This window comes from Gobio gobio (assembly GCF_949357685.1).
Source record: "Gobio gobio genome assembly, chromosome: 19".
NCBI lineage: Eukaryota > Metazoa > Chordata > Actinopteri > Cypriniformes > Gobionidae > Gobio > Gobio gobio.
In genome coordinates, this window is record NC_137112.1 from 23,865,112 (window position 1) to 23,892,188 (window position 27,077).

Below are 27,077 nucleotides of genomic sequence, written 5' to 3' on the forward strand. Positions count from 1 at the left end.
GAACCGAACCGAACCGAACCAAACCGAAAACCGTGGTTAAAAAAAACAGAGGTATGTATTGAACTATGGACTTGCTGTATTGTTGCATCCCTACTTTGTTCCTGCATGAACTGCCTACCTCTTAGCACTTCAATAAAAAAAAAAGACTTTGTGGTATTTGTCATATTTGTTTTTGCAGTAGTTTTTGGGGGGTTATTTTTCCTTTAAAGATATCGAGATATATATCGTATATCGAGATATAGCAAAATATATCGAGATATATTTTTTGCTCCATATCGCCCAGCCCTAGCAGGAACCCCATTTTTCATGATATCTTCGTCAAATTTTAAATATAAACTGATGAGACTTTTGCCTTTCAATTCATTAACTAACTGGATTCCTCCAGGCTTATTTTCATATATTTTTACATCAAATAATAAAGTGTTCATTGTAGCACAAATCATCTTCAAGACACTTCAACTTCTATAACTGTTTGTCTTTCTAAGTTTTTTTCTACTTTAATGTTTGGGTAATAAACTGTAAAGTGTCTTCTTTTTAAAGATGTCTAAATTGTGCATGTAGTGCAAATTGTTTAGCAACTGCAATTGTTTTAGTTGGGAGATGTCATTTCTGGGGATGTGCCTCAAGCAGGCGGAGGGAGAAATGGAACAGACATAGTCTTGGAAAAAAGCTTGCAGGAACCACATTTTTCATTATATCTTCCTCAAACTTGAAATATAAACTGATAAGTCGTGTGGCTTTCAATCCATAACTGAACTGGATTCCTCCAGGTCTATTTTCATATATTTTTACATGAAATAATACAACATTCTGTGTAGTGCAAATAATTTTTGAGGCATTTCAACTATTATAATTTTTTATCTGTTTGAGAATTATCAACTCTGATTGCTTTTTAGTAGAGTCCCAAGTGTCTTCTTTCCAAAGATACCTTAATTGTGCCTGTAGCACACTGTTCTCAGGAGCTATAATTGTTTTAATTCAGGTAGGTCGTTTTCAGCTGTGAGCCCCAAAGTGGGGTTGCAGTTTAACAGGTTAACGTTATGCTTTCATGAGCACTTTATATATCATAGCATCTAAGAGCAATATCAGGTCAAACAAGATTGTATTCCCAGACTTTTTCCACACGATGTTGTCAAAGAAACATTGCCAAACTAACATTTTTCTTTAATTTACTTGAAATATACACTATATTGCCAAAAGTTTTGGGACACCCCTCCAAATCATTGAATTCAGCTGTCCCAATCACTTCTATGGCCAAAGGTGTATAAAATCAATCACCTAGGCATGCAGACGGCTTCTACAAACATTTGTGAAAGAATGGGTCGTTCTCAGGAGCTCAGTGAATTCAAGTGTGGTACCGTGATTGGTTGCCACCTGTGCAATAAGTCCATTCGTGAAATTTGCTCACTACTAAATATTCCACGGTCAACTGTTAGTGATATTATAAAAGTGGAAGCAATTGGGAACAACAGCAACTCAGCAGTAGGCCACATAAAATCACAGCGCATGCTGAGGCGCAGAGGGCGCAGAAGTCGCCAACTTTCTGCAGAGTCAATAGCTACAGACCTCCAAACGTGTGACCTTCAGATTAGCTCAAGAACAGTGTGTAGAGAGCTGGGTTTCCATGGCCGAGCAGTTGCATCCTTATGCTGCGTTCACACCAAAGGCGAATAGAGCGAAAGGCACGTTGACGCTTGTCTGGAGGTCCTGCATCGCTGCGCAGGACCTCCCAGACGCGCGTCAACGCGCCTTTCCATTGACTTAACATTGAAACGACTCGCTCCTGACGCTCTATTTGACACAAATTGAGCGTCTTGCTCGATACGCGCGAATGGTGCTTTTTGTGCATTCACGCGTTTGAAGCGAATTCACGTCTGATGCCTGAGTTGAAAATTTTTAACTTTGCCGTCAATTAGCGCCGCGTTAACCAATCAGGAGCCTGCTTGCTGCTGTCACATGGTAAAGTGACGTGATGAGAAATCCTGCATAATTTAAAAGTACTACTATTGTGTCACAAAATGTAGTTAAGACTTTTTCAGGTGAGAATGTAGGTTGTTTAAAGCTCAAATCTGTGGTTTATTTATAAAGAGAGCGCCTGTTTAAAAAAAATTATCTTGCGTTTTTGGAGTTGTGAGATTCAGGTGATCACCGGGCACTCAGCGCTCATTAACCCCGGCGAGAGCAGCCTTTCCTCGGCCAGTCCTTCTGACATTTGCTGCTGGCTCGGATGTCTCTGTAGTGGTTAAACATGAGATAGAATTCGTCTTGTGTGGATCTAACGGGCGATCTTTTGTCTCATGAATCTATAATTTTTTGTCTGCCAAATCGTTTTGACTGAGGGCAAAGAGAAGTTTCATAACTTTATTTTTTTAGGATATTTAAATATGCATGCAGTGAAGATAATGTAGGTAGTGCATTGCCTGGACCACATTTGTGTGGCTATTAATGTTTAAAAACATTTTTTTAATGAAAATGAAAAGAGGCAGAGTGGTATTTTATGACATTTCTCCTGGAGCTCCTTGAACGTGTGTCTATTTTGCTTCAAATGCTCGATTTATACGTGCGTCTAAATCGCTGTGGATGCGCGAATGGATTCAAAATGTTCAAGCGTCCAAATAGACGTGATTTTGACGCTCTATTCGCGTTTGGTGTGAACTCAGCCTTACATCACTAAGTGCAACGCAAAGTGTTGGATGCATTGTTGTAAAGCACGCCGCCACTGGACTCAAGAGCAGTGGAGACGTGTTCTCTGGAGTGATGAATAGTGCTTCTCTGTCTGGCAATCCAATGGATGAGTATAGGTTTGGCGGTTGCCAAGAGAACGGTACTTGCCTGACTGCATTGTGCCAAGTGTAAAGTTTGGTGGAGGGGGGATTATGGTGTGGGGTTGTTTTTCAGGGGTTGACTTGGCCCTTTAGTTCCAGTGAGAGGAACTCTAAATGTTTCAGCATGCCAAGACATTTTGGACAATTTCATGCTCCCAACTTTGTGGGAACAGTTTGGGGATGGCCCCTTCCTGTTCCAACATGACTGCGCACCAGTGCACAAAGCAAGGTCCTTAAAGACCTGGATGAGTGAGTTTGGTGTGGAGGAACTTGACTGGCCTGCACAGAGTCCTGACCTCAACCCGATAGAACACCTTTGGGATAAATTAGAGCAGAGCCTGCGAGCCAGGCCTTCTTGTCCAACATCAGCGCCTGATTTGTAGCAATAACGACAAATCAATATTTTATTTATGTTGATGTAATGATCTGAGATTTCTGGCATGCATCACAAGAAAGATCCAGTTATGACATTCAAAATTATGTCAACTCAATTGGGTGAATATTCCCATTTCATGTCGACTTAAAGCAATTCACATCAATTTCCGAACCTTTTTCACTAATCATCAGTACAAAATGTAATAATAATAATAATAATAATAATGTATGTAATTATTAGTAAAATAATTTAACCTTATTCATGAACAGTGCCAAATAATCTGATTTCAGGCTTCCAATGTTATTTTTTTTAAGTCATGCAAAAAGGTTAAGACACGTGAAAAGGGTAAGAAGCTTCTGGCGTTCCACGGTTTAATTTGAAAGAGTGCAAAGCTCATAAAAAAACAGTATATGATGGATATGATGACATTTATAATGTCACATGCATAAAATTTGTCAGACAATAGCTTGTCTGTGCATGCATAATTTCACAATGATTAAACAACATATACTATCCAAATATATATTTCAAGGCATTTAGATGGGAAAATAAAGAAAATCTTCCCATAAAACTGAGCTGAGAGACTGCGTCTCAAAATCCAGTGAGCTGCTTAACTAGTAGACAGCATTTTGGGGAATTGCTGGCACGTGCATCATTTCTGTGCATGACTTTAGGCTTTTTTCAATAAACTCGGAACGCGTCTTATGATGCCTAAAATGATTTCTAGTTAGACAGCGCAGTAGATTTTGAAATAGCCGTAATGTGAGCTCGCGCTCGCCCTTTTCCAAACTTACGCCGTCCAAAATACCGATCCAAACTAAAGTTATACAGAATTTACAACTGTCACACATTGGTACGCGTTAACTCTAAATGTTTAAGAAGGTGTAAATTGCGCTGTTCAAGACCAATCGTCGTCGCTTTTCTGAAATTTGTAGTAAAAACTGTTAGGAGAGAGAACTCACCCCATTTCCACAGAAGTAAATCAGTGAATTTCGACCTCTCCAGATTTCTTTCCCAACTGATCCAGGGAGTGTCGGTTTCAGTCCAGTCTATCCTGTTTATATGGCGACTAACCAGACAGCAATGTAAGTGTCAAAACAGTTGTTGTGCTTTGTTTGCTCCGTTGTGGAGTGTTTTTATGGAAATGCTGCTCTCCTTTGTCTAGTGTCTCTGTTGGCTCTCGGTTTCTTGGTCTCATAATCCTATTAGTTTTTCTCCAACGGCCGCGCTATTTCCACACTGTTGAAAAGCACGAAATAAGCGTGCACTTCTGATGCGACGTTTCGTAGGCTACAATCCTCATGGTCAAATTTCTCAAGTAATCTGCACCCCCAGAATACTACAGCGTTCACTTATACTGACCCACTCCTTCATGCTAATGAAATCTGTTGCCCCCTACTGGCCACGGGTCGCAGGAGATATTGGACAGATTGGGCTGGGAGATCTTATCTCCACAAAACAAACCTCATTTTGGACTCCATCTTTCCATGACATAAACAAAAGTATATGTTGTCTGTCAATATCTATCTATCTATCTATCTATCTATCTATCTATCTATCTATCTATCTATCTATCTATCTATCTATCTATCTATCTATCTATCTATCTATCTATCTATCTATCTATCTATCTATCTATCTATCTATCTATCTATCTATCTATCTGTCTGTCTGTCTGTCTGTCTGTCTGTCTGTGTGTCTGTGTGTGTGTCTGTCTGTCTGTAGATTAAAATGCATTTACATCTAAAATGTGGGGAATATGTAATTTTTATACTGGAAGTGTAACATTGGCTAAGTTATCAAAATGATAATTTAGTAAAATGTAATGTTTCTTAAATGGATTTACACTCAGAGCAGTGGTGGCTAATATCAAGTTGTAAGATATACAGTATAAGCAACAAAGCACGCACCGGCAGCTCAAAGTGGGGTGCACCCATAAGTCGGCACACCAAAGCTCCAAAATATGCTTTGTCAGATGTACAGTATACAAAAAACTCTAGTAAATGATATGTCGGTGAAAATGACAGTTAACTGGACAGTTAGCATGGTAACTCTTTAAGAGTTGGCATTTTACTACTAATGTGAAAGCTCACGCTTATGCCTACACTATTTTATGTTAAATGCTTTGTTTACGTTTTTTTTTTTAATCTCACATTAATACCTGTAAGTGCTTTTACTTGGTTCTTTTCTAATTATTATAGCTTCTGAGGAGGTGGAGATCATTTCTGAATAATTCCTATCCTGAACAGCAGTCTGAAGTCATCGAAGCAGCCACACCACAGAATCGCAAACAAAGGTATTTTGTGAAGACAGAGGGCAGCAGCACTTCACTTGTGTCTCTGCAACAGGATGCTGTTCTTCTAACCAAACACTGCTCATTTTTGATAGATTCACACATTTCATATTCAGTCACCAGCATTGTTGTCTCCCTCAATTAACTGACACTGATAATACAAAATAAAATAATTTATAAAAATGAATATAAAGTTTGAATATTAAACAAAAATGTAAGTAAAATTTTATACAAAACCATTTTCTTTTTTCAGTTTTTATGCTGTCCACTTATTTAGGATATACAGTTGAATAAGTGTTGTTAAACACCTGTTATTTCAGTAAATGTTTAACCCTTAAAAAATAATATTTGTAAATTAAATGTATCAGAATTGGTCTTCAGTATTATCCACTCACTGTTACTTAAAAAATGACAAAAAGTTCATTCATTCTCAACTTCTTAAACCATGTAAATAGATCCCATACAATTATTCCTTGGTTGTACAGTAGCAACATTAACTGTAGTAACTATGGTTACTATGGATGATATGGAAAAACCCAAGACTCTTCGTTTGTGATGTATGTTTATTTATACATTGTAAAACCTTTTCAGACAGATTGAATTGCTCTCCCTAGTTGACAGTTGAGTGTAAATGCATCAAACATCAAATCTGGTTTCACATTAAAGGGGTGGTTGATTGCCCCTATTTACAAGATGTAAAATAAGTCTCTGATGTCTGTGAAGAGTGTGTATGTGAGGTTTTAGCTCAAAATACCCCACAGATCATTTAGATATAGCATGTTAAAATTGTCACTTTTTGAGGGTGAGCAAAAACATGCCGTTTTTGTGTTCCTTTAAATGCAAATGAGCTGCTGCTCATGGGGCGGAGCTTCAATAACTCCAGTTAGCAGCTCTGATAACGTCATACAGACAGGCAATGAAACTGTACAGCCTTGTATGTTCATACCAGAGTTGGACAATGATGGAGAGACTCAAGAAGAAGTGACAACATGTAGAATGCAACAGGATGTTTCTGAATGGTTAGTTGATGAATTTATGTAGCTGATGTGCTTCAAGTCAGTAATTAGCATATTCTGTCATGATAATCTCACTTCCTTTGTTGTGTGTTTCCGGGGGCAGGGTTTAAGTAAATTTCAGGGTTAGTGGTGTCACTAACCCGGGAGGAAGCTTGTGTACCAGCCGTTTGTTGTAGTCCTTTAAAAGCTATTTCTGTAAAATAAAATATCTCCCTTTGCTTTGAACTTTGAGCATTGAAACTTTGCAGATATTGTTTATGCTCAAACAGCAACATTCCACACTAACTAAAGTTTAAAAAGTGAAATCATAATCAACCACCCCTTTAATTATACATTCACACTACACACACACACACGTGTTTGTTTCACTATATTACACATTACATAGACTTCAATTGATTCTATAACAGGTTCATGATATTTTCTGTCACCTAACCCAACCCCTACACTTAGCCTACACATCCCAGAAACATGTGCAAAACACTAGATATAAATAAAAACATGTTTTGGACGATTTATAGGCTTTTTTAACTAGCGAGGACCAGTAAAATGCCCTTACTAGTCAGTTATTTTATGCTTATTTAGCGATTTGAATTATAAGGACATCGGCATGTCCTCATAATGTAGGGGCCATGGCCTGAAACCTGAATACACACCACAATATAAGGACTTTGGGTCTTTATATTGCACACCTTCCAGCTAATCAGAATCAAGACAGACCATGGTAGAAATACGTATATACACACCAATGAGCCAAAACATTATGATCACCTGCCTAATATGCTGCTGCCAAAACAGCGCCGACCTGCTGCTGCATGGACTCCACAAGACCCCTGTAGGTGTCCTGTGGGATCTGGCACCAAGACGTTAGCAGCAGTTCCTTCAAGTCCTGTAGGTTGCGAGGTGGGGACGCCATGGATCGAACTTGTTGGTCCAGCACATCCCACAGATGCTCAATTGGATTGAGAACGCTGTCACGAAGGGCTGTAACTGGTCTGCAACAATGTTTAGGTAGGTGGCATATGTCGAATTTACGTCCAATGTCCGGACCCAGGGTTTTCCATCAGAACATTGCCCAGAGCATCACACTCCCTTCACCAGGTTTGCCGTCGAAAATGCATCCCGGTGCACACAGCCGTCCACATGATGTAAAAGAAAACGGGTCTCATCAGACCTAGTCTCGCGGGGCCAGACCTTCAGACTGACGGCAGAAAGTCTGGACTCCATAGACGTTTTTATTGGCCAAGGACTGCCCAGAGGCTGTCTGACTGACATGTAAAGCAACCAGTCACAGTTCATTTTGTTCCGCATCTTGTTTAAGGGTGTGAAAATGTAACGTACAATAATAGGCCGGTGTGTAAAACTCTTGGATGTATTTTAAAGATTCCATGCTGTGAACTTTACATACTTCACGTTTGAAAATCCAGCGTTTAGTTGGTCATCATACTTTGAGCACTCATTGTCATGGTTGTAAACATGACGGCATTCTTCTTCCATGAGGGGTTTTGGCCTTGTTAGGAGATGATCAACGATATTCACATCACCTGTGACTGGTCATAATGTTTTGGCTCATCAGTGTACACTGATCAGGTGAAGTGAATAACACTGATTATCTCTCCATCACAACACCTGTTAATGGGTGGGATATATTAGGCAGCAAGTGAACATTTTGTCGTCAAAGTTGATGTGTTATGGTGATGATACAAAGGGCAACTTTTTGAGCAATGTTACTAGGCAATGTTGCCGTCAACAGGCAACCAGGTAAGACACAGGGCCCATGACCGATCTAAAGTATCCAGATAGAAATTTGTTGCCCATTCCCAATGGGAAAGTGGCCAAGCAACTTTCCTTTGTAACATTGCCAAGCAACATTGCTCAAAAAAGTTGCCCCATGTATCATCACCTTTAGAAGCAGGGAAAATGGGCAATCATGGCCTCCTAATAATCCCTATCCTTTCAATTGGCTCTATCATTCTCTTTCTCCTCTCCCCCCATAGCTGGTTTGTGGTGAGTGCACAGGCACATTTGTTCTGTGGCTGCCGTCACATCATCCAAGTGGATGCTGTACACTAGTGGTGGTTGAGGGGAGACCCCCTGATATGACAGTATGGTAACATTTATAAATGTCTTTACTGTAACTTTTGATCAATTTTAATGCATCCTTGCTGAATAAAAGTATACATTTCTTTGAAAAAATCTTACTGACCCAAACTGTTGAACAATAGTGTACCTGTATGTGTTGAGTAGACTAACTGTAACTCTATTATTAAAAACACCAATAAACTGTAGGCTTTATACATAGACATAATGAGAATCAAGAAAGTGACGTCAGGGACCACAACAAAGCTTTAAAGTGGGGATTCGTTTGCAACCGAGGTAACTGCTGAGAATCAGACACTGTTCTCAGAACTGGGTTATTTCCAGTACTATGTCTTAGGTGCACTTTAAAGAAAAGGAAACAAAAAGAAAAGAAAAGCACCATTACTGTCTGCACCTGGTTGTACCGAAGACACATGCAGCAGATAGAAGGAGTTTGTTTATGGTTGTTTATTTGTCAGGCACAAGACCAGACAAGACTATAATGACGTTTTGTCACTCTCCAGGATTCTTGTTTCAAAAAACAGGCCATTTTTGTATGTGGACTCTGTGTCATTGTCCTTTAATGTGCTATCTGTCGTGCGGAAAGGATCTGGCAGCCTTAGCGTCTGTCCTCTGTAACTAGGATTCGGGTAGCAACAGGATTTCATAGAGCTCAAGTCAGCAACTTCACCCTCCTCGTCTTCCTCATCTTCCTCCTCAAAGACGACAAGGCCGAAGCTGTTCAGTAAAGTGCTCTGTTCAGGCGTCATGTTTTCGCTTGGTTTGCTGAGGTCTTGACGCAGCAAGAGAACAAATTCATGCACTTCCTCCGTCTTCTGGCTCAGGTCCTGTGACACAAACATTGTCTTATTTGGAATAACATGCACTGATGAATCATGCACAATAAGATCAATTTAATTGCAAATATACCGTCCATTTATTTGGCTTCACTTTCATAAGTAGGTCAACGCTTTAGTTTATGTAAATCAATTCTGCGTGAGAGGATTTTGCAAAATAGCTTTTCTCTGTCTGATAGTTGCTTTTGAGGTACGTCACTGCAAATGCACTGATGTGACGTATTGTGGTTGATTTTTTTGACCTCACCACAGATTATTTTTCTGCTAACTGTGATGGGAGATTTCGAAATTTGGGTCATAATAATGTGTAGCATAATAAACCATGCCCTTTTAAAGTATTGAGGTTGTTCATTTGAAATGGGTTTCGATTCTTTAGCAGTTTGTGTTGCTAACCTGATCTAGTGTACGTATGAATTCTGTTGTATTGATCACAGGACTGGGTATCTCAGGCATCAACTTACTCCTAAATCTGCAAAACAAATAGGCAGTTAAAGACATAGTTAAATACATTTACATTTAGCAGTGTTTAATGTGTAATATATGTAAAACAATAAAGTTGTAGCAAAACGATTTTAAAGTTGTAATATTCTGAGAATAAAGTCAGAACTACAATAATAAAGTTGTAGTATTATGTAGTAGTCAAATTGACGACCAATACAAGACGAAAGTTATAATATTTTGTGAAGAAGTCAAAATTACCAGTCATTGAATAAAGTTGTGATATTTTGATAATAAAGTGAAAATGATAATAGTTAGCAATGTAAGATTAAAGTTCAGTTGTAATATACTGAGAATGTCAAAATGACAAAAAATACATTTGTAACATTATGAAAATAAAGCTGTGATATGTTGAGAATAAAGTGATAGCAATAGGAGATTAAGGTTGTTATATTTTTGGAATAAAGTCAAAATTACAAGAATACATTTGTAGTATTTTGAGAATAAAGTTGAAATATTTTGAGAATCAAGTGAAAATTATGAGAGTAAAATCGCAGAAATATGAGATAAATTGTAATGTTTTGAGAATAAAGTCATAGTAAGATTAGAGTTGAAATGTTTTCAGAATAAAGTCAAAATGATGCCAACAAAGTTGTAATATTATGTAAAATTTCAAGAATAAAGCAGTAGCAAAATTAGATTAAAGTTGTAATATTTTGAGAATAAAGACAAAATTATGAATATGCCTTTGTAGCATTATGAGAATAAAGTTGTAATCTTTTGAGAATAAAGTGAAAATGATGAGAATAAAATCATAGCAATAAGAGATTATGGTTTTTATATTTTGAGAATAAAGTCAAAATTACAAGAATAAATAATATTATGAGAATAAAGTTGAAATATTTTGAGAATCTAGTGAAAATTCAGAGAGTAAAGTCGCAGAAATTCGAGATAATTAGTAATATTTTGAGAATAAAGTGAAAATAAGCAGAACAAAGTAATACAAGATTAAATTTGCAATATTTTCAGAATAAAGTCAAAATTTCAAGAATTGTGTTGTAACAATATGTGATTTAGTTCAATGTGATTAAAAAAATTCAAGATTCAATGTAATTATCAAAAGTAAATAAATCAAGTCAGACGGTTCACGGCCTTTGCTAGCTCTATGCCTTATCAAGCTACAGGTTATGTACAATATAACATAACATATCCTGGTCATCATCAGTCAGTTCATCTGTGATAATCTCACCTCCTGACAGCTACAGAGCAGATTATAGTACACAAGAGGGCAACCACACAGACGCTCAGGATGGTCTGGTCCTGCCATGATAAGCCTGAATGAAAGGGTAGAACACATTTGCTGTTGGCAGGTATATTCTCACACCTCATTGTGTTTATAATAATAAATTTCAGTTCTGCATATTCATTTCTCATTCTGAAATGACTGTTTTAGTACCCATTTCTTTTGAGGGTGTTTCAAAGTTCACCGTTGAGTTCGGCCCTTTACCAGCTATTGTTTCTCCGGCTATAGAAACAGTGTAAGAGACCCCTGGGTGGAGGTTATTGATCGGGAAGCTGGTTTCATTTGCTTGGACATGATGAAGTGCTGAAGCAAGAGGAACAGTATTGTTTATAATGGATTATTCTGTTGGTTATATAAGTAAAACATGTTTATCTACAGTTGTGACATAAAGGTTTCATAGCAAATAGATGAATAGATAATCAGTAAAACTACAAACTTTCTCCTTACTAGTTATTCCCTGTCCTGAAATCCAAATGAGATAATGCAGTAGAAATCCTCGCTGCTCCGCCACTGGAATGGAAAGCCAACTCACCACAGCTGATTCATGTGTCACATAAGAACTATGCACATTCACATTCCCTGGACCTTTAATAGGTGCTGAAACAAATGCAAACATTCCATTGGGAAAATTAGAGATCATTCATATCTTATATTGTGATCTTCGTGGGATGCATGACATATCAGTACTATATTGGTTATTTACGGAGCCCCTATAAAGGGACATGGTGATGGAATAAATATGAGATGGGAGGAAATATTATGTCAACACTTTTGCATTCTGTCACAAATGTTTTGCGTTCCCACAAGAAAATGTGTGATCACTCTCAAAATGTTTGGGTTCCTTTCTTGGGGGGGCAACTGCCCTGCAGTGTTTAGTTCCATCCAAGCATGCCGCACTCATCCTGAAAAGTGAAAACATCTCGATCGGACCCCTCGTGGTTCACACCGACATAATGGATTCTTCTGCGTCTGCGAGAGTGTGGGTGGGCTTTTGATATCGCCGGTCTACTTCCTGTTCTCTACTGCGATGACTCGGGTCCCAAATCCTAATCGGACGTTAGCTGCTTCAATTTTCTTCAGTGGATGGTAGCGAAGACACGTCGTCCATATTTTTTTATAGTCTATGGTTCCAACCCTATAAACACATCTGAACAAGCTACACTGTAAACCCGAATAAGTTTGGGTTAATCAAAATTGTTAAGTTAAGAAATTCAGTGTTTAAAAGGATAGTTCACCCAAAAATGAAAATTCTGTCATCATTTACCCACCCTCAAGTTGTTCCAAACCTGCATGAGTTTCTTTGTTCTGCTGAACACAAAAGAAGATATTTAGAAGAATGTTTGTAACCAAGCAGATAGAGCAACCATTAACTACCATAGTAGGGTAAAAAATACTATGGTAGTCAATAGTTGCTCTATCTGCTTGGTTACAAACATTCTTCTAAATATCTTCTTTTGTGTTCAGCAGAACAAAGAAACTCATACAGGTTTGCAACAACTTGAGGGTGAGTAAATGATGACAGAATTTTCATTTTTGGGTGAACTATCCCTTTAAGTAAGCAGAACTGACAGATTTTTATTTTGTACTCATGCATTTTCAACTAAATATTTGAGCAAGCTACTAAAATCAACTACTAATCATGTAATCTCAAATTTGTTGTTTAAACTAAATAGATAAAACAATACTTTGATATCATTAGCAGAGCATAACAATGGCCGAATTAGTACGGCAATATAGAATATTTAAAGTAGGCATTTATCTGTTTTCAAATCAAGCTCATGATCCACTCGTCACCCATCCACCCCCCCCCCAACCCAAAATAACAGAAACTCTTCTAAATTACACTACTAAATATCCCACGTAATATTAATCTTGCACAAAAAAATAAATAAATACATAACACTTAAGTTTAGCATTTACTCTCCCTTTTCTATTGTCATTGCAAAGCATGCAGGGAAATAGAAATCCCAGCCCAGTTTCAGTTACATTTAAGTTAGTCTGAATCAAAAGAAACAAGTTCACAAAACTCAAAACTATTAAACGTGTCAGTTTTGTGAACTCAAAAGAAAAAAACCCCCAGAAATACTCAACAACAAAAAAAATTATTGAACAAATTTTCCCTGTTTTCCCTACTCAACCAATTCATTGTTTTTAACATTAGGGTTTACAGTGAATGTCTTCAGTTACTATTGCAAGTTGGATCTGTTACATGTATGCCCTATCTTGTGTGTTTTGATTAAGTTTCTATTACTCTGTTTTCCACAGTTTGGTTAATTAGTTATGCCAGTCACCTGTGCCTTGTCCACCACCTGCACCTAGTTATCCTCATTTGCTCTGTGTATTTAAATCCTCAGTTTGCCCTCAGTGTTTGTCGGTTTTCGTTTCATGTTTGATGTGTTCATGTGTGTTCCTGAGTTCTATAGTAAAATTCCTGTTTCCTGTTCTCCTTTGTCTCCGTGAGCTCATTGCCTGCACGTGTTTGTAACAGGATCATGGTTTGAGCTAAATTCTGATGGACAGTGGGCTTCCAGGGCTAGATTTGAGGAACCCTGCTTTAGGGGCTCTGTATTATTGGGTGATTATATAATAATAATAATAATAATAATAATAATAATAATAATAATAATAATAATTATAACTTAGACTTATATAGCGCTTAGAGGTCAAATGACTTAGTGAGAAGGAATGTTTTGAGGTGCTTTTTGAACATGGGCAGGGACGGGGCAGAGCGGACATGGAGCGGTAGAGTGTTCCAGAGTGTGGGAGCATTGACAGAGAAAGCCCTGTCACCAAAAGTCCGCAACCTGGTGCGGGGGGTGGCCAGCAGGTCCTTGTCAGAGGACCGCAGGGAACGCGACTGAGTGAAGGGGTGGAGGAGATCTGTAAGGTATTGTGGTGAGAGTCCATGGGATTTGTAGGTGAGCAGGAGGATCTTGTAGGCAATGCGTGACTTGACTGGCAACCAGTGGAGCTGTTTGAGGATGGGAGTGATATGCTGCCAGGGCTTTGTGTGGGTTAAAACCCTGGCAGCTGAGTTCTGGACATACTGGAGTCTGCTAAGGGCCTTGGTGGGCAGTCCAGACAGGACACCATTGCAGTAGTCCAGACGGGAGGTGATGAAGGCATGGATGAGTGTCTCAGTTACTGAAAGAGTAAGTGAAGGCCGGAGTCGTGAGATGTTTCTGAGATGGTAGAAGGCAGACTTAGTAATGTTTTTGATATGGGACCGGAAGGAGAGAGTGGAGTCCAGGATAACACCCAGATTGCGCACCTCAGGTGTTGGGGAAATGGAGCAGCCATCCACAACCAGAGCCAGGTCTCCAATTTTCCTGAGCAGTGGTGGAGGGGCCACCACCATGAGCTCTGTCTTTTTGCTATTTAGTTTGAGTAGGTTTGTGGTCATCCATGATTTGAGTTCCTGCAGGCATTTGACAAGTTGTGTGGGTGGGAGTTGGGAGGAGGGGTTTGTGCTAATATAAAGTTGAGTGTCATCGGCGTAGCAGTGGAAGTTGAGTCCATGTTTACGGATAATATGACCTAGGGGTAGTATGTAAATGGTGAACAGCAGAGGACCAAGCACAGAGCCCTGGGGCACGCCATGGTTGGCCGGTGCTGGATCAGAGTTTGAGCCATTTAGGGTGATGAATTGTTTCCGTTCTGTGAGGTAGGACCTGAACCAGGACAGTGCTGTGCCACTGAGGCCGATGAGCTCAGAAAGGCGGCGGAGAAGGATGGTATGTAAGACTGTATCAAAAGCTGCAGAGAGGTCAAGTAGGATGAGGATGGTGATGAGGCCATTGTCAGCAGCAAGCAGGAGGTCATTAGTGATTTTAATGAGGGCAGTCTCCGTGCTATGGTGGGTTCTGAAACCAGATTGGAAAGGTTCAAAGAGCTCATGGTGGGACATGTGAAGTTGAAGCTGGGCAGCCACTGCTCTTTCAAGGATTTTGCTGATAAAAGGGAGGTTGGAGATTGGACGATAGTTGTTGGGGTCATCCGGGTCTGACCCTAGCTTTTTGAGGGTGGGGATGACTGCTGCCATTTTGAAGCTGGATGGCACCACTCCAGAGGCAAGTGATGCATTTATGAGGTTTTCTACTGGATGGCAGAGAATGGGAAGACAGGCCTTGACCAGGGTGGTTGGCATAGGGTCGAGACAGCTAGTAGAAGTTTTAGCTGAGGTGACCAGTTTTTTTACTTGGTCAGCATCCAGTGGAGAGAAGGTGGAAAGGCAGCACTGAGGTGAGCGGGCAGCTGAGTGGTAAAAATCCTGTTGGGCCAGTGTGGGGCAGGGAGAGAGTCCCGGAGACTGGAGCTGCCAGTGGATGGTATCCACTTTCTGCTGGAAGAAATCCAGGAACCTGGAGCTAAGGTCAGCTGCATCTGAGGGTTTAGCAGCATCAGGAGGGTAAAGAAGACGGTTGATGGTGGAGAAGAGCATTTTGGGGTGTTTTTGTTGGTTACTGATTAGTGTGGAGTAATAGCTTGTTTTTGCCTGAGAAAGGGCTCCTTTGTAGTTCGTGACGTGGTCTTTAAATGCTTCATGATGGACAGTGAGGCCGGATCTTTTGTATCGTCTCTCAAGCCTACGTCCTGTGGTCTTCATGTTGCGGAGCTCAGGGGTGAACCAAGGAGCAGGACGAGAGAAAGACACGTATCACGTGGTAAGAGGAGCTACAAAGTCCAGGCTGAGCGAGAGGGCACGGTTGTAGTGTTCCACCATGTCATCCACTGTTTGGGAAGGGTGGTGGGTGGCGAGGTGGGTCACTAGGGAGTCAGATAACGTGGAGGTACACACCCGCTTGATGTTCCTGAAAGTGATGTGCCGTTTAGTGCACTGCTTTGGGAGAGGCACAGGGACCCAGAATAGGATGGCATGGCGGTCAGAGACAGCCAGGTCAGTGCACTGTAGGTTGGAGGGGGTTATGCCAGCACAGCACACCAGGTCCAGGGTGTGCCCTTTGACATGCGTGGGGCCCTGTACATGTTGAGTAAAACTGAGGCAGTCCAGCAGTGATAGAAAATCAGTAGCAAGAGAACAATTTCTGGAATCCACATGAATGTTAAAATCACCCAGCAGGATAGTAGACGGCGATTTCGGGCATACAGTGGAAAGCAGTTCAGTGAGCTCAGATAGGAAGCAGGCAGAGGCTTTGGGGGGGCGGTAGATTTAGAACAACCTGTAGCTGTGCGGACCTAGTCAACATGAAGTGAACACATTCAAAGGAGGTAGTATTCACTGGGATCTCTTTGATCAAGATGTCAGCACGATGGATAACAGCAAGCCCGCCACCACGGCCAAAGCTGCGAGGCTTCTGGATATATCCATAACCTGGGGGAGTGGCTTGATTGAGAGTTATGAACTCATGCTGGTTCTGCCATGTCTCAGTAAGACAAACAAAATCCAGTGATTTTTCTGAGATGAGATCATGGATAAGGAGGGCTTTGTTATTAAATGAACGAATGTTAAGCAGCAAGAATGATGTTGTCCTGGTTAGTGCAGTTGCAGAGGTGACAGTGTCCACACAGACCAAGGATCGAAGATTAACTTGTGATGGGCGTGGTTTGCATCGATGACGTCGCCAGCGTGAAGCATGGCACCAAACAGCTGGGACAGACAAAGTTTCGTGAGAGTAAACAAACTTATGACGGGCAGCCCTATGAACATAAGGGGAGCGACGCAGGAGGTGGATATATGATTTTATTATTTTATTTATAAAGTATATACACTATATTGGCAAAAGTTTTTGAACGCCTGCCTTTACATGCACATGAACTTTAATGAAATCCCATTCTTAATCTGTAGGGTTTAATGTGGAGTTGGCCCACACTTTGCAGCTATAACAGCTTCAACTCTTCTGGGAAGGCTTTCCACAAGGTTTAGGAGTGTGTTTATGGGAACCTTTGACCATTCTTCTAGAAGCGCATTTGTGAGGTCAGGCATTGATGTTGGACGAGAAGGCCTGGCTCGCAGTCATCCCAAAGGTGTTCTATCGGGTTGAGGCTGGGACTCTGTGCAGGCCAGTCAAGTTCCTCCACACCAAACTCACTCATCCGTGTCTTTATGGACCTTGTTTTGTGCACTGGTGCGCAGTCATGTTGGAACAAGAAGGGGCCATCCCCAATCTGTTCCCACAAATTTGGGAGCATGAAATTGTCCAAAATGTATTGGTATGCTGAAGCATTAAGGGGCTAAGCCCAGCCCTTGAAAAACAACCCCACACCACAATCCCCCCTCCACTAAACTTTATACTTGGCACAATGTAGTCAGGCAAGTACCGTTCTCCTGGCAACTGCAAACTCAGACTCGTCCATTGGCTTGCCAGACAGAGAAGCGTGATTCATCACTCCAGAGACCACGTCTCCACTTCTGTAGAGTCCAGGAAATGTCACGAATGGACTTATTGCACAGGGGGCAACCTATCACGATGCCATGCTTGAATTCACTGAGCTCCTGAGAGTGACCCATTCTTTCACAAATGTTTGTAGAAGCAGTCTGCATGCCTAGGTGCTTGATATATTGTCCAATATTGGATATTTAATAGTGCAATTTACCATCATTTTACATTTAGCTGTGATGTAACACATACTTAAAGATAATCTTTAAAAACGCGAATAATTTAACAACACTTAAATATAATTTTATCAAATCTCAAAATACTGTACATTATAATGAATTTTTGTATTATTTATTTAATTTTTTTGTGTTTTATTTTAAGAATTTATTATATGGCCATTTTTTGGTCATAACATAAAAAGTTATCAGCTTATCGGACAGAACTTTTTTTTTTGCTGCATCCTTATGAACGTACCTCCTTGTTCTGAGTAAAAAGGACACATATCAACAGTTTGAAGATGTTTCTTTCTCATGGTGTGAATAAAGTAATAATGACGTACAAACTTCTCCACTCCTGTAATTAAAACCAAAAACGCGAGTTAGCATACGCAGCACATGCTAATATGACACATGAACATAGTGCTCTACATTGGACGAATAACTTGTCTCTACCTTTTTCAATGTCCTTGAACGATTTTTTGGCGAACAAGCTGTTTACTGCAGTTGTTGTTCGGTTCTCACCGTTTTCCAGCTTGTACCATTCTAAGCAGGTTTGATGAACCTTAGTCTTTTTAGAGGGCTTGTCACAGTCTGAAAATTTAAAAAATCATGAGTTTCCATTTTTAAAAAAAATTCTCTCAAGGTTTTTCACATTTTTGTACCATGAGTAATTACTTTAAGATAATCTTCACCAAAAACCCAACACCTTTCTCTTGCTTCCTGCTGTAAGTGCACACACACAGACATTCATTCACATACAATACATGAAAACCCAAGCTCACACACTCCCAGTTCACACTTGCAGCACACTTACTGCTCAGATGTTTCACAGCGGGAATGATTATCTCCTGTTGACTTGAATTTCCAACCTTGTTCGTTGCAATAATGGAAATCTTGGCCTCTGAATATGTTATTGAGATTTTAAAGGTTCGATTCAAAGTTGACTTTTCCTTTATCTTGGGTTTTTCACATGGCCAAACGATGACATTCAGCTTGTACTCCACACCCCCAACAGACTCTTCAACTGGTGGTTCCTAAAGAAAATGACATTGGACCATCATTCAAATCAAATTTCATTCATCTCACACCAACAAACAGAAACATTTCTCATGTCCTCTGTTCTTCTTATACTTACATCCCAGGTGAGATGAATAAGCCTGGTACCATTCGTCCATTTTTTTTCTTCCCAGCGTACAAGTGGGAGGCGGATTTCTGCATAGAGATGTTACATCTGTTAACCAAATATTTTCAGAAGCTTTTACTTATTAAAAACTTCTTATTTTCACTGTGAAATTGCAGCATTCATTGACAGATACAGCTGAAATCAAACCTAAGGGAACATCCACCACTGGGCTCCAGTCACTCCAGAGAGCATGTGGTGAGTCTTTACATAGATCTGGCTGCAGTTTGGCCTGCCGCCTCAGTTGGATCTGGTAGATGGTCGGTTTCTGTAGATGTAGCTTGTAGGAAACTAGACATATTCATCTCAGTCAGTTTTTATGTTTTGGGCATAAATCATTTAAAGGGGTCATACATTCCACACCAAAAACAATGTATTTAGTATAACTAAAAGTAATTTAGTTTTTCATTACTATATTAAGAATAGCTGCCATACTATTCTTAATACCATTATTTAGTATGAACATAGTATGCACATTTTCTGCATGAATAGAATAACTCTATGGCTTATTACATACTGTATGCCAAAATGTGCAGTACAGCAATGTATAATCCAGTGTATTCCATAATCGAATGCACTTGATTTGACCTTCAGTTGAATAATTAGAAAATAAGCTCTACTAATAAAATAGTGTCTATTAAAGAGTTAGTTCACCCAAAAATGAAAATTAGCCCATGATTTACTCACCCTCAAGTTATCCTAGGTGTATATGATGAATACAATTTTGTCTGAAAGAAGTTATATTAAAAATGTCCTGGCTTTTCTAAGCTTTATAATGGCAGTGAATTGTTGGGTAATTTTTAAGTCCATAAAAGTGCATCTATCCATCATATAACGGCTCCACGCGACCCTGGGGGGTTAATAAAGGCCTTCTGAAGCGAAGGAGCGTGTTTGTGTAAGAAAAATATCCATATTTAAAACTTTATAGACTAAAATAACTAGCTTCCAGCGGTCACAGTCGACATATGGTGAAAGAGTAAACCTTGACCCTTGAACCTTTGACGCATGCGTATTGACGAAAACACAGCTCATGAATTAGAGTCTAAAACGAGAATTTTTAAAGAGAAATGGCGGAGGATTTCGATATAAGAGAAGAGGGGCTTGAGTTTGTTGCCCAGCCCTATCCGCGACATCCAGGCGTCAAAGCTTGCGATGCTCCTATACATCGCGTCAGGGGTTACTCATCTGGCCAGAGGAGAACTGGCACCCCGACTGAGCCTGGTTTCTCCCAAGGTTTATTTTTCTCCATTATGCCACCTGATGGAGTTTTGGTTCCTTGCCACTGTCCCCTTTGGCTTGGCTTGTTCAGTTGGGGGACACTCAATTTTCAACTAAATTACTGATCTGCCCGCATTGTCACTATATGATAAATAAAATGTGCATTATTTCCTGTTTAACACAGTGCAGCTGCTTTGAAACAATCGGCATTGTAAAAAGCACTATATAAATAAAGGTGACTTGACTTGACTCTTTTAGTTTTAGTCGAGTTGTGTACCGGTACCGCTGAACGCTGGAAGCTAGTTATTTTAGAACGTTTTTCTATAAAGTTTTAAATATGGATATTTTTCTTACACAAACACGCCACTTCACTTCAGAAGACCTTTATTAAATAACGACTTATATAGTGATGACCGATTTCAAAACACTGCATCATGAAGCTTCGAAGCGTTATGAATCAGTGAGTCGATTCAGCGGTTTGGACCGCAAAAGTAACGTGATTTCAGCAGTTTGGCGGTTTGACACGCGATCCGAATCATGATTCGACTCGATGATTCATAACGCTTCGAAGCTTCATGAGGCCGTGTTTTGAAATCGTCATCACTATATTAGTCGTTATTTAGGTTTTTTTTTCGCACAAAAACTATTCTCGTCGCTTCATAAAGTTATTGTAGAACCACTGTAGTGAGATGGACTTTGTAACGACGTCTTTAGTATCTTTTATGGGTCTTGAGAGTGTAAAGTGCATTGTGCCAATGGAGGCCTTTCTGAGCCATCGGATTTCAACTAAAATATCTTCATTTGTGTTCCGAAGGTAAACGGAGGTCTTACGGGTGTCGAACGACATGAGGGTAAGTAATTAATGACAGAATTTTCATTTTTGGGAGAACTAACCCTTTAAGTCTAATATCAATGTTAAGCTGCTTTGAAATAATCTATATTGTGAAAAGCGCTATATAAATGAAGGTGACTTGACTTTTCAACAGCCCCATTAACAACATTTAAAACTTGAGTTACAGAATGTTTTAAAAGTACACTGAATTTTTTTTTATTTAAAAAGAGAAGTACAATTTGTTAAACAACAACAATCAAGTTTTTAACTCATTTTTTAGGACAAATCAATGTCTCACTCAAACGACTTTATTTCTGCACATGTATAATTTGTAACAACAGAAAAAGGACTCATACCTTGGATAGTGCTGTCTTCAGTTTCAAAGGTCGCCTATAATTGCAGAACACATCATGTTAGCAAAATAACAGATTCACTTCAGGATATGAAAATATCACATTTTCTGAAATGTCTTACATTCTGCCATGCGGAGCCTCTCTCCCTCCATCTAATCTCATATTTAACACCTTTGTTATCCTTTGGTTTGTCCAGTTTGAGAGACAGGACTTCAGCTGACCTATTCATGCTGGTAATCTGAGGTTTACTGTATTTGACTGTTGGCAACATGAGAGTGAAAATTTAGAGGCGACATGCCATGCAAAATGTTATGCTGATAATATAATACATTATTTACAAATAAATGTATAATAATTTATAATGCAACTACATATTAAAATAATGTATTAATCAATTATAATATACATTTAATTGATCATATAATATAATATGATATAATATATATAATATAATAATATAATATACCATATTTACCAATTTATTAGAAACGTGCAACTGCTTTAAGATCCCACCATATAAACAGCTTTAATAGATCTCTTAGACTGTGTTCTTACCCAAGCATTCAAGGATGACTGAGATTTTGCTAGAATTGCAGGTGATATTGCCCACTTGTGTCTGTACCCATATGTCCATCTTTCTTTTTGTGATTAGTTCCTCCAAGGGAATGTATCTCTCCGATTGATTGCCAGTGTTCACACGCATAATAAAACTTTTCTTTTCACTGTCCCTGTACACACCAGGAATTGAGTGTTAGATTTATGCAGACTGACATACATTTTCAAGTCTCTGTATCTGTTCTCATTGTCCCATTGTGGCAACTCAATTCAATCAATCGAGTCTCTTCAGAAAATTTGGACTAAACCGCTTGATTCATATGGATTAGTTTTATAATCTCTTTATGAACTTTTTGAAACGTCAAAGTGGTAGTTGCATAGACTGTCAATTGATATTTTAGATTTCATTTAACAAAAGATGAACAAAAGTCTTGAAACGACATGAGGGTGAGATGGCCATTTTTTTTTTTTTTTTTAGTGAACTAACCCTTTGAATTTAAAAAATAATCCCACCCTAAGAAATATTCACTGGAGTAAAAAGTTTGACAACTAGCCCCAGTCTCCCCAGTACTGCTTTGTTTTACAATATGTGACACATTCTTTAAAGGGTTAGTTCACCCAAAAATGAAAATTCTGTCATTAATTACTCACCCTTATGTCGTTCGACACCCGTAAGACCTCCGTTCATATTCGGAACACAAATGAAGATATTTTTGTTGAAAGCTGGTGGCTGAGAAAGGCTTCAGATAGGCCTCCATTGGCATTCAGTACACTTATACTCCCAAGACCGATAAAAGGCACTTAAAATGTCGTTACAAAGTCCATCTCACCACAGTGACTCTACAATAATCTTACGAAAAATCAAAATAACACCTTTATCCAGCTTGTTATTGCCTTCCGCGTGTGCCTCCACGACGCATGCGCGAGAATATGACGTAGCGCCGGGGTTCGGGAATCCATGAAATGCACACTTAAGCCCCATTTTGAGCACTACGCCGAGACCTAAAGCACGATCAATGTAGAATCCAACAGCTTAGACACGCGCGTCTTCCTCTGATTGTAAACAAATCGCTTCTGGGTCATCTGTCCGAACGCCGGATCTGCGTCATATTCTCGCGCATGCGTCGTGGAGGCACACACGGAAGGCAGTAACAAGTTGGAAAAAGGTGTTATTTTGATTTTTTTTGCGCACAAAAACTATTGTCGTCGCATCGTAAGATTATTGTAGAGTCACTGTGGTGAGATGGACTTTGTAACGATGTTTTAAGTGCCTTTTATCGGTCTTGGGAGTGTAAATGTACTGAATGCCAATGGAGGCCTATCTGAAGCCTTTCTCAGCCATCAGCTTTCAACAAAAATATCTTAATTTGTGTTCCTAATATGAACGGAGGTCAAACGGGTCGCGAACGACATGAGGGTGAGTAATTAATGACAGAATTTTCATTTTTGGGTGAACTAACCCTTTAACTCTGAGGTTTACAATGTTTTATAACTATACAGACAATGAGATTTGTTCGTGTTACTCACCATATATAAAGAGTGTGTGTCTGATTCTCCCCAGGGTTTCTCTTATCCCATTCACAAATAAAGTCCTCATCATCCTTAGTTGAATTTCTGTAACACTGTGGACTAGTTGTAGGTATACATCCTGCAGCTTTAAGAACATTCACATCATGGAAAAAACTAAATCTGTAAGTTTGACTATTGTAACTCACCAAATAAGTTTCTTAAAGAAGTGTATGCTCACCAAAGCAGCATGTATTTGATCAAAAATAGTAAAAGCAGTAATATTGTGAAATACTGTGTGACAGCAAAGCTGAATTTTCATCATAATTTCTTCAGTCTTCAGTGTCACATGATCCTTCAGAAATTCAAAAATGCTGATTTGGTGCTCAGGAAACATTTATATTGTTATTATCAATGTTAAAAAGAGTTTTTGTTAATATTTTTTGAAAACTAGGATACACTATATTTTAAAGTTTGGGGTAAATGCATTTTTAAATAAATTAATATTAGTCAAGGATGCATTAAATCGATCGTAGGTTAGAGTAAAGACATTTACAATGTTACAAAAGATTTTAACATTGATAATAATAAACATTATTAATACAATCACCAATAACAATTGATAATAGTTGAGCACAAATTCAGAATATTTTAATGATTTCTGAAGGATCATTTGACACTGAAGACTGGAGTAATGATGCAGAAAATTCAGCTTTGCTATTAAATTCTTAAAAATATATTCAAATAGGAAACAGTTTTTTTTTTTTCAAAATATTGTATATACTGTTTTTACTGTATGTTCGATGAAATGCAGGCAGGATCTGGTAGGTTACTTTTAAAATGTATTTCATTACAGATTACAAAATACATGCTTTAAAAACTCATTTGTAATGTATTTCATTAGATTAATTTCAGTTATTAGCTTCTGAAGGGCAGTATAAATGAAACAACATGATCTTTAAACAAAGAAAAATCTACACACCATCCTGTTCAAAAGTTTTCCTCCCCTGCTCTTAATACATTTTGTTTCCGCCAATAAATATAAAAATAAAAAAGATAATTTCGACTTTTAACTCACAATTCGGACTTTTTTTCTCTCTCAAAATGCAAGTTTGCATCTTACAATTATGACTTTTTTTTCCACAGAATTTCGAGATTTAAACTCACAATTCTTAGAAAAGATTTAAATGAGCCCAGATCCCTCTTATTTTGTTAAAATTACTACAATTTAGCAAATTCTGCAAGGGGTATGAAACTTATGAGCAGAAATGTATCTTAGGATGCTTTTGCAGACTGTCAGAGTCACCAATTGCTGTTTACATTAACTGCCCGTTACAGTTTACATTAATGTTTAAATTAAATAAATGACAAAAAATCACAAAGTAATCTAAACTACTTTTCAGATGTAACTGTAATTCAATTACCACCCATTTAAAATGTAACCGTAATGAAATACAAATATGTAACTAAGTTACATGTATTTCGATACTCCCCAACTTTGAATACAGGCTTGGTGAGAGCAAGAGACAAAAAACATTAAGAAATCATAACTATCACAAACATTTGACTACATACATATCTATTTACATTTCAATAAGTATTTGACTTTTCAAATCAGATTGATGTAATAGTAAAAACAACACTGTTCTAAATAGCTGTTCTTTTAATTTGATTACATCCTGTGGTTTTATAGTTGTTTAATGGTGGTTTAGCCAAATGGCGCCTATAGGTCACAGCTCTGATAAAATCTACACACCATCATAATCCTGTGAAATCTATATTGCTACTTCCGTAAAGTCTATCAAGCTAATCGCAATATCATCTTCCTCTGCGGTGTTGTATTTGTGCTGTTTGCACTGATACCATCAGCAATGACAGACAAAAGTGAGTATAGGCAAACGTACCTTCAGTCAGACTGACAGAAACAACAAGCAACAGAACAGCCACTCTCATCCCCATCGCTTCTAGTGTTCGGAAAGGTCCTCACTCATAAGACATGCGATCACACAGCCAGTTCAAGACAATCATTGTAGCCAGAGTTCACGTTAACAGCCGTTGGGTTGGAAGTGTTCTAGATACATGAGTGGCTAGTTTGTACGCACTAGTTGTGTGTCTTTCTGGGGTAGAATGAGGTGCAAACTACTGCATCACCACAAACCACAACACGAGAGCAGCAGGGGAGGCTCATCTTACTTCATGAGAAAAAGCAGGTTTGCTTGCCTGCTACACCCCTGTGTTTTGCCTTCACTTTCAAACGTGAACATGCGAGATGGTTCAGGGTTCTGTTTACAAATCAAATTATAAACCTAATTGTACAATCCTATTGAGATCACTTTCCTACTAAATCATCATTAACCCAAACGTGGGCGGCTTTTTGTAAAGTGTTGCTTTAGAGTAATCAGGATTTGACTCCTGAAACTGACTCCATTTTTACATCCTCATTTTATTTGTAGCATGCGCCATTTTCCTTAACACACAAATCCTTGAAAACTTTTCATGAACTCAGAATTTGTATTTTTAATTATGTAATTACTTTACATTTGAGTGGGACAATGGCAAAAATCCCCTTTCACTCATTCATCACAGCAATGAAACCTGTAATGATGCCTCATAATGCCTTACGCCAACTATTTTGTTTTGTTCTCTGAGATCTCTGCTTAGTCTGTTTCTTAATGTATTTTAGCGTCAGTTATCAGTCATCTGTGCTGGTTTCTGTCAAATGATTAGTGCGATTTAGTTTCACTTCTTAGGTGTGTTTGTGGGTGAGGTGAATAGGAAGGCTTCAATTTAACCGCACTCAGCGGCCACTATTACAATGATATCAACTGCTTCCTTAAGTTATTAATAGTAACTGTGTAGTTAAGCAGTAGCAGTTCATTGAGTGTTCGTCTGAAAGAACTTTCCAACTTCACTAACTTTTTTTTAGAGCTTATGCAAATTTTGATTGAAAGTAGATGCTTTTAAGTCTTGTTTTTGATGACTGCATGTTTAAAAAAAAAAGAAAGGTCACTGAAAGGTTTCTTGGAAATGGTGAAATCCATTTCCTCTGATGTCGACTTCCGTTCAAATGTCAAAAAAGTGAATCACTTGTAAAAAAAATTGTAAAAAATAAATAAATAAATAAAAATACACCACAAAGCTTAAAGTATGTTCCTGGCTTCTACTTGTTTCACTTTCATAGTAAGTGAAGGTTCCCAGCAATACTACCTCATAATTGTTTCATATCGGACAGCTCTGCCGCTTAATTAAGCGCATCTTGTCACCGTTTAAACTGCCCTGTCAATCATCTTGTCATAGTTAAATCCTCCACATTCAATTTCATTTAATTCTCTATACCATTTCGGAGAGAAATATAGTAGCACATTGATCTGTCAGTCATGGGTCTTTCTAGCCTGACGTCGTCATACTCAATTCTAGTCAGAATATGAGTCTGATACTGCTCCGTTGGGCTGTGATTATGGGGCGTGTTTCAACCGAACCAGGAAAGACCTCAATTGGATAGACCTACAACCAATCAGAGCAACGGAGCGACGCATAACGTTAGTTATCAAATGTCAACAGAACTCAACTGCACTGTGTTGCCATGTCCGCGGGTTGAAGCGACCCTGATTATGTGATACACAAACCCAGGAATGCGATTTTTAGCTGCCAGCCCTGCCAAAATAACACATATTTTACCCCCCAAATGCC

General features: G+C 38.8%; 2 protein-coding genes across 2 annotated transcripts in view; both read right to left on the bottom strand.

The window, feature by feature from the left end:
* The window catches only part of homer3b (homer scaffold protein 3b), a 55,549-nt gene extending 50,959 nt beyond the window's left edge, over nt 1–4,590 (bottom strand). The window contains exon 1 of the mRNA XM_079845077.1: nt 4,164–4,590. Within this exon, the coding sequence (XP_079701203.1) occupies nt 4,164–4,168 (5 nt within the window). The 5' untranslated portion in view covers nt 4,169–4,590. The remainder of the gene's footprint in view (nt 1–4,163) is intronic.
* A 1,456-nt stretch (nt 4,591–6,046) lies between these two features.
* il12rb1 (interleukin 12 receptor subunit beta 1) lies at nt 6,047–25,546 on the bottom strand. The gene is made up of 15 exons (XM_079845079.1): nt 25,292–25,546; nt 23,409–23,535; nt 21,882–22,054; nt 21,448–21,584; nt 21,330–21,363; nt 19,074–19,214; nt 18,879–18,955; nt 18,558–18,777; nt 18,197–18,334; nt 18,000–18,098; nt 11,635–11,784; nt 11,341–11,490; nt 11,134–11,218; nt 9,840–9,915; nt 6,047–9,437 (listed from the first exon to the last, which is right to left on the bottom strand). The coding sequence occupies exons 1-15, from the start codon at nt 25,344–25,346 to the stop codon at nt 9,087–9,089; spliced, it is 2,013 nt and encodes a 670-aa protein (XP_079701205.1). The 5' UTR covers nt 25,347–25,546; the 3' UTR covers nt 6,047–9,086.
* Between the last annotated feature and the right edge of the window lie 1,531 nt (nt 25,547–27,077).